Source organism: Oratosquilla oratoria, chromosome 33 (assembly GCF_046742065.1).
Source record: "Oratosquilla oratoria isolate Oo_2021 chromosome 33, ASM4674206v1, whole genome shotgun sequence".
Classification (NCBI taxonomy): Eukaryota; Metazoa; Arthropoda; class Malacostraca; order Stomatopoda; family Squillidae; genus Oratosquilla; species Oratosquilla oratoria.
Window position 1 is genome coordinate 44,047,852 of NC_134809.1, and position 9,131 is coordinate 44,056,982.

The window sequence follows — 9,131 nt, forward strand, 5'->3', positions numbered from 1 at the left end:
AAATTATGACAACAGATAATTGTGATATAAGATAATCCTCCAGAAAAGTAGCAAAAATATGTGAGGGCTGGGATGGAAGGTTTCTCAAATTTTGTCTTGATCCAAATCTGCCTTGAGCAAGGAGGATTATGAGCAAGTTCAAATAATAATAAAATAAACGAGGAAAGTGGAGACGTTTCAACAAATTCATCAGGGCAAAGAATCTTCGTAACCATGCCTGGCTCCAATAAAACTGGAATGACATGCTGGAATGAATATGGAAAGAAATTGTCTTGGCAGAAGTGGTGAAGGAGAAAGCCATGATGGGAGGCAGTTTTCCAAGCGTAGCTTTTACTGTTCCGAAGATGCGAGATCGATAATTACTTCTACTCAGACTTACTAAAGCAATCCATTTATAGATATATATACACATGGGCACATGCATACATACATACACACATATGCACATACATACAAAGGCCGAAAGAAAAAAGTTTCTTTTGGACTCGAACGTGCACCTAAAGAAATTCATTAAGGAAATGTTTAAATGTAATCGTGATGGAAGACTTTAATTGTAAGGAGGTAAACAGGGAGGAGTGGGAATCAAACGGAAGTGATAAATCATGTTGAATATAACACTGAATAATAAAATGACTCAGTGAGTCAAAGAAATAACAAATGTCGAGGTGACGACACACATAAAAGATTGGTTTTACCTATAACACAAGAACCCAATATCATTGAATCTCAAAAGTTCAATGTCTTTTAGGTAAGAGCAATAATTTTGTATTTTAATTACAAATGACAGGAAACACGAAACTACCAAATGAATCAAACAGGTAAGAGATATTTTGCAAAAAAAATACTAAAGATTTTTTTTCAGAAGTTCAGAGAGAACAATGAAAATATATAAATTTGAAGATACAATCACTTCTGAACAACACATGCCTTCTCAAATACACTCAATGAACTGATCCATCTAAAACTACTACATTCAGATTTGTCCTCTTTTCCTTTGAACAGTGGAAATATACAACCACGCCTTCATCCTTCCAGTACAATTCATCTCCCACAGGCACACATTAAATAACTTCACTTGCCAATTCATTCTGGCCGTGCCTCCCTTTGTCAGACACTCCGCACGACATCCATCCAACCCAGGTGCCTTACCAGCTTTCATAACTTTCAATGCTGTTTGTATCTCATTTTTCCTATAGCCCTGTCATTTCCCTCCCCCATCACATCCATTTTCCTAACTCCTCCCACTACCACAATCAATCCCTCCCTCACCCCGTCCACATTCAAGACTTCTCTGACTAGGGAAGAGGCCAAAGGCAGAGTATGGGAGTCCAATATATTTCACGTTTCGCCCAGCAGGGCTTCTTCTGAAGAAGCCCTGCTGGGCGAAACGTCAAATATATTGGACTCCCATACTCTGCGTTTGGCCTCTTCCCTACAGAGCTGTTGCAGTCATTGCTGCTTTTACTCATCTTCTCTGACTACCTTCACTTCCATTAACTTCCATCTTAGCCCTTTACCTTTTCCTCTCTACCTGACTCATTCCCTTCACTCTACTCGTAGTTATTTTCAAAACATCCAACACATCTATAAGAAAACGAGTAAATAATGCAATACATGAATTGGTAGGAAGTGAGTCACAGGCACTGTGTCGTCTGCCAGAAAACGGGATAATGACCCATTTTAGCTCGATATGAGGAATAAAAATAGTCGACCTGAGTCCTGTTGTTTTCCTTACCAGGAAGAAAACGTGAAGTGTACAAGATGTGGACTTGGAAAACTTTATCTATCTATATACCCTTCTTATAAGGGAGACTGCCAGCATGCACCCACCCTCCTCCTATCTGAATCCCTTTCATCTTAGCTCCTTGTGGATGAAATGTCATTCCTCCACCACGCACACACTGCCCGAGTCGGAAGCAATGGGGCAAGTAAATGGATGGTGACCTAATGGTTGTGTCAATTATACTCGGCATGCAAAGGTGGTTGCACGAAGTTCTGGTGTTTCCGTTGTGAGCGGAACAGGTGGGGCAAAAAAGAAATAATTTTGTAATGAAAATGTACCCAGTACGAATCTTACTAACCCCATGGAAGAATATTAACAATGTTTAACTTGCTCGTCATGAGAAAATTGATTTTGGAACTTAACTATTACTGGACTCTGAAAAAGAGGACTGGACTTCTCCTGAGGCTGTCGATTACCATATTTTTAGATTATACTATTTTTGAGTGGGGAGGGGTATCCAATTTCATTACAGATCGAAGCCGTCCACTGTCGACGTGTTTTTTCATTGCAACTCAAGAAATATTTGCATTGTTGTTCTTACACATAATGGATCAGTTTCAATAGTCTACGTTAATACACAAAGAAATATCAATAGTTCAATTCCATAAGCGTTCACTGAAACCACCATCAAACCAGCAATACTTACGCTTCATAGATCATTCGTCTCGGTCCCAGCTGTACTTTGCCGTCACCATATTGGTGACTTCCGGTCTGAACGCGTTTACATTTGCAAGCCGAGTGAAGGTGGCAATCTCATTCATTTTTGCTTTATGTACCTCATAACAATTCTCTAAAAATCCTTGGACGACTAAAGAAAACAGGGACTTGCAGTTGGTTCCTGTATTTATAGAATATAAGGTTAAGAAGTATTTTCTTTGTATTATTCCTAGAATGAAAATTGCCGATCATGAGCTGGTACAACTTACCAAGAATCAGTTAAACTTTTCATTAAATATAAATCACTGGGTCACAATTTTAAGGTATACAAATACAAGGATGGACAGAAATACCAAACTCTATTTATTTGTAACAGAAATAATGCATTCATAGAAGAGTATGCATATTCAGGCCGATCCTTCGCCCACACAAGCCGACACGCGAATAACTCCCCTCTGTCGATTGGACCAGCCTTTTTTCCATTCAAAACAACTTTGGTTGTTCAAGCAACGCCGAAAACTCTCACTTTCTTTACTAAACGTTTTAGAATACACATGGAGCTTGGCAGCGTCGCCCACATACAGCGTTGCCACTATCTAATTATAGGAATTATAGGAATTAGCAACTCTGCTGCTTTGCATTCTTACTACGGCTCTACCCATGTGTCAGCCCTATGACGTCATAAGAAAATGGCTGCCGACGCGTAAATCTGTCTGAAATAATGCACACGCCAATTTATTTGCCTGAGATATAATACATTCAAATATAATGTACTAATATATATAAAAATGCTCACTTCATTCTAGATGTAAAGAAATTCTATCGCGTTGTTGAAACATGTAGAATGACACTAACAACTCGCCTGCAATTTTTAATCAACTTTTCAATTATATAGACTATGAAAAATAAACAGGAACAATAAACACCATCAGTACATCTGGAGATGTATCAACCCTTTGTTCATAGAAAGAGTAATTAATGATGATTCAGTGGAATGAGTTTCAGATTACAATACAAATATCTTTTTGGCGAAAAATGAAAGCTCACATTATGACACCCATTCTGAAATATTTCTAATCTCATATGCTGAACACTCCTATATCTGAAGGAACGATCTATAATTTCTATAACAGATGAGAAACTGACAAAAAATAGTTCTCGGAAGTTTGACTAATAGCAAAGTTGCTTTCATTTTTTTATGCATGACATTTTCTCGAGAATCTATCTGCACCGCCAAAACATATACATTTGAATTTTCATCAAACGCTAACTATTCGGTCGATATCATTATGTAGATAAATACAATGGTGGATGAAAATACCCAGCTCTATTTATTTGTATGGTAAAATCTTGTCATTATATCAGAAAAGAAGCAGATCGTACTTTTAAAATTTGTCGATAACCCTACGAAAAAATCGCTAGCCTTAGCAAACGCTTTCTACCACTAGAAAGCAGAATTTTACTAATTTCATTTGCTATACTTATGAAATTTATCAGTAGACTTTCTAGAAAAACCAGTAAGCCAAATCCACTTAAGCAGAAAATGAGGTGAAGTTATACTTTCTAATGAGAGAAAGCGTTCCCCAGGGCTGACGAAAGACCGTTTGGATTGCAATGCTTAATGAGAGTTTTCCGAGTTGCTGGAATGGCCAAAAGTTGTTTTCAAAAGAAGTATAAAAGTGAGAGGCAATTTCAAAACTGTTTGAAGTGCGGGCGTTGAAACCGCAGAAACGTCACAACACGACGTTTGATTTTACACGCGAGAGGAAGGGACTCTGAAGATAACGGACGCTGTGGCCACACCAAACGCCGGCAGTGACTCGCTGAGCCCGGAGAGCGTTATTCATGTATATTCATCGTCCATTTTAGGATCCTGGTCTCACCCCTGTTCACTTGAACAGGTCGGTGAGGCATGAGATGCAAATAGTGTTGGTCCTTTGTTCATATTGTTCACAAATATTGTACGTAAATCTGAACAGGGTACGTCTGTTCTACCTCTTTCAACCGTCAGAGGAATAGGACGCATCGACAGCGTTCTTTGGATGTTCGCATTGGGATGAGCTATTGAGAAAACGAAACAAAAGAAGACTGTACGAAGAGGTTGTTCCTTCGCCGAGAAAATGGGAGAGGACATAGAAACGTCGTTCGTGGGATTTATCTGCAGAAACTAAATCTAACTTTGATAATTACATGAAGGGGTGGTTGTGACTGTTCCACGGTATGATAAACAAGACAGGTGAAGAGCAGTAGAGGGGTAAAGATAATAATAAAAAAATAACAGAAAACGGATGCGTTTTTTTTTTTCCCTGGAAGTACAACTGGTGTCCGTGTCGCGTGGAGGCGACTTAAGCTCCGTCTACCTGACACTTGTGCCCAGGTTTTCAAGGGCGTGAGGACCATGTCGGAGACGAATATGAGTGTAAAGGTTGCTGGTGCGGGCGGACCTGTAGTCACAGTGAGGGCATGAGTACGGCTTCTCCCCTGTGTGTATACGCAGGTGACGCTCCAAGTAGCACTTAAAGGGGAACCCGCGTCCACAGTACGAACACAGAAACTCTGGGTGTTGGAGTTTAAGGTTCTCCGACGAGGCTGAGGTTGTGGAGAGGTGGTGATAGAACATATTTGGTGTTGACTGCGTTCCTTCACCTCCACCACCTCCTCCTCCTCCTCCTCCTCCTCCTCCTCTTCCACCTCTTTCTTCTCCACCTCCACCTCCATTGCTTGTCCCACTAGTATCTCCTCCTGTTCCTTCCCCTGCCCCGAGAACGACCTGCGCCGAGGACCCGAAGGCCATGCTGAGAGTATGAACTAAACTCGAAGTGGTGTTACACTGGTAGGACGAATTTGAGGAACTGACGCCACATGAGGCCGAGGTGGCCGAGGCCGAGGTAGCTACCCCTCCTGCAGAGTTAGGGCCGCCTTGGATGACACTCGAGAGGCAGGTGGCTGTTGAGGATGGCCCACTCAAGGGTGGGTAGGGTTGGCGAGATGTGCGGCTGACCTGTACGGAGGAAAGAGATCAAGTTGTTAAGATGATCCATGAAAGATACATTAACATAATCCATTAATGCCTTCCATAATTGTGGAGGGTGTCCTTAATAAATAAATAGATAAATAAGATGACTCGGATATATTTTGCAAGAACAAAACTTATTAATTAAGCATATCACTTAACTGAAGATAGTATTCCTACCCCTAAAACTAGCAACCACCCTTGATCTGATGAGATCACATTAAGTTTAGCCAAAATAATATTCAAAACATCAATCCTAATATGCTGGATTTAGGCCTGACACTCACTCAAAAGGTATAAGGATTGGTCTATCAAAGGCCGCAATTTTTCGATCTCTCGGCTGAATAAGGCCAACCAGGAATGGATGGAACGACCCAAGTCAAAACCTCCGTCCTGACGTACGTTTCCATTCAGGGGAAATAAATTGCTTAGCGTTGGTCAGATAAAGATCTGTGAAGTGGTTGTACAGTCAAAGGTGAATGATACGAATAGGCAATAGCTTGACAAAATCTGTATGTGGCTAGTATTTTTTTTTTTTTCTTCTTCTATCTCTTTCTTCCCATCTTTTGTATTGGTCAAACATGCTGACAGCAGACCTCTCGGGCCATACAGAGAACAAATACAGAATAATATGAAGACAAATTAACTAATCAATCTGTGAAGTGACAAACTGAATTACATGCGACTGCCTCTTCAGGACGTTTCTTTCATTCACTGATTCCGACGTCGTCTCTGCGTCATATCTACGTCATGGTAACTTTGAGGTGGGGTTGGGGGAATCGCCTTTCGTCTAGTTTATATTCAGTGGGAAAATAGATTAAATTCTATCAATTTCCTTTAGATTTTTTGGAGACGTGTAAAGTTCCTCCGATTCACACACACACACACACACACACACACACACACACACACACACACACACACACAGTTCGAATCCTGCCCAGGGCCGAGATTATTTCGGTATCGCTGCGCTTCGGGTCGTTACTCTGACTCTCGTGGGCGGGGAGTTGTGTGTGTGTGTGTGTGTGTGTGTGTGTGTGTGTGTGTGTGTGTGTGTGTGTGTGTGTGTAAGGTCATAGCATTACCCATAGATCGGTCATACGAGCTCTGAGCTCTCTTCCGGGAGGGAAATAGCTGTCGATCACGAATCCAACACGTGATCCAAAGACCAAGGTGAGGTGAATACACACACACACACACACACACACACACACACACACACACACACACACACACACACACACACGATTAGAAATATGTGGAGAGTAAATATAATAGAAAAACAGCGAAAATAATCCAGCATGGGAAGCAACAAGCCTAGTACAATAACAGTTTGAGCCCGGGAGTGGGACCGTAATATGTAAAAAGTGAAAGAAAAATAAATGTGGTCAGAGGGACTCGAAAATAAAATAAAACAAACTAGAAAAGAAAAAGAAGAAGAAAGAGAAAGGGAAATTGTATATTTCTGAAGAGGCGCTTTGCCATGGCAGAATGGCGAACAAAAGGAGATTATTTACAAATGAAGATCCCGGTATCTGAGATTTGTTTGTGAAAATAACGCAAACGAAGGTGAAAATGCACAACAGAAATCTATGAAATATTTGCCCGACATCAAATTGGAAAAATAAGTCAAAAGAATTGAAAGAACAAAATCTAACTCACGAAGTCAAGCAAGTGAATGAATAGACTGAATAGATGTAGACACCGAATCTGGTTCAGGAGTCACAGATCTAAGAACATGAATGCCCTTGAAGTAAACAAACTTCATGTTTAATAATTAATTGATAACTAATAATAATAATAATAATAATAATAATAATAATAATAATGATAATAATAATAATATTAATAATAATAAAAAAAAAATAATGATTATGATAAACATTAAATAAAACGTGAAAAAATAAAAAATATACCCGAAAATGTTAAGGTAGAGTACACATTGGATGGAAATGACAAAAAAGCTATCTCGAAAAAAAAAAAAAAAAAATAGATGCATTAGCAGTGGATCAACAGGACTGAAAGGAAACTCAAACGAAAGAGAGGTCACAGAGCAACGGAAGCATGAAGAACTGTAATGTAGTACTAATAGACAGAAAATCGCCGATATGTGATAACAAAATCATAGTCTTTGGATGGAAAGATGATCACAATATATGAAGGATAGAATACAAAAAACTGCAAAATGACGAAGAGATTTTATCAGTGATTCATGGGACGTGATGAATAAGCTGGACAGACATGCAAAGGAATACGACTATGCCACAAACCGTGATAAGAGAGGCAATCAACAGAACATGCAAAGTTGGAGACAAGAATTGTTTGAGTGAGACGAGATGCAACAACGGAAAAAATAAAGATAAAAGATAACTCATAACACTAAGGAGAGAAAAGTGCATGCACACACACACACAGAGAGAGAGAGAGAGAGAGAGAGAGAGAGAGAGAGAGAGAGAGAGAGAGAGAGAGAGAGAGAGAGAGAGAGGAGAGGCAGATGACATAAATTTACTGCAGGTAACTGATATATGGTATGTGAGGGGAGGAGAATTGAAAAGGAAGCTCAAAGAAACAACGTAAAGAGATTGAAAACCATATGCGGGACAGTTAAAAAAAAGAAAAAAGAAAAAAAAGAGGAATGATGATAATGACAAAGAAAAACCTGGAAGATATGGAGCTGGAGAGCAAAGTCAAGGTAATGTGAGGAAGTTGCAAGAGGTCCCTCCTAAGCCACGGTCAAGGAATAAGACAGAATATCAAAAGCTGATGTTAGACATGGCGACTCACATATAACAACTGAACACATGCATCATAATCCTAGAGGGTGATTTCAAGTGTAAAGAAGTGAATTAGAAGGAATGGAAAGCAAATGAAAGTGAAGATTAACATGAAAATATACTGTTAGATGTAACAACAAATATTATAATGACCCTATAGGTAAAAGAAATGACAATATCAGAGGAGACGATACACCAGTAAAATTGAATTCAATGGTAACTAAAGAACTTGTACCCCATAGGAAAATATTACTGTGTGGTGCTCGAAAGGTCGCTGTGGTTTCTCTCGAGTCGACTTAGGTGTACTTTAAAGTCTTCGGCTAAAAAAATCATACATTATACCATTCTACTGCTCTAACAATTTGTACACCATTCATCATTTATTCTACGATTCAATTCCTTCTATACTGATCACCAGTGTCAGTTCTAATGCACCATCATGGAAACTTGTGAAGGGAAAGTCAATGTCATGACAATGATCCATCACTTTGACAGCAGCGTCGACAAATTCCACTAACCCACTGTAATTTTTTGTCGCTGCCTCATGCGAACAAGCAGTGAGCTCCTATCCTTCCTACCTGGTACCAGCCACTAAAATTCTAGCAGCATTTTATCAGGTCAATCCTTTCACACCGATAGCTTTAACTTCCTCAGCACGAAGTCCTACCCTGTGCTAGAATCTGGCCAAAACAGAGAAAATGGAATGAAAGGAGAGAAGGAAGGAGGGAAGGAGGGAGGGATGTTTACAAGGAATAGGAAGAAGGGAAGGATGTTTAACGGAATATATAACCATAGAATCTCAGGGCTAAATGAAGACATGCGACCTCTCCAGCTGCAGCTACGAAGTGGGAGATGCAGGAGGCGACAAACATACCGTGACAACCATGCTTGGCAGGATGGATGC

At 39.8% G+C, this 9,131-nt stretch overlaps 1 protein-coding gene across 1 annotated transcript in view; it reads right to left on the reverse strand.

The window, feature by feature from the left end:
* Window positions 1-3,570: 3,570 nt before the first annotated feature.
* LOC143017876 (uncharacterized) overlaps window positions 3,571-9,131 on the reverse strand; it is a 7,457-nt gene continuing 1,896 nt past the window's right edge. Inside the window, exons 1-2 of the mRNA XM_076172884.1 lie at window positions 9,102-9,131; window positions 3,571-5,441 (exon numbers count right to left, since the gene is read on the reverse strand). The exon at window positions 9,102-9,131 is cut by the window's right edge and continues 1,896 nt beyond it. Coding sequence (XP_076028999.1) covers window positions 4,797-5,441; window positions 9,102-9,113 — 657 coding nt within the window. The 5' untranslated portion in view covers window positions 9,114-9,131 and the 3' untranslated portion in view covers window positions 3,571-4,796. The remainder of the gene's footprint in view (window positions 5,442-9,101) is intronic.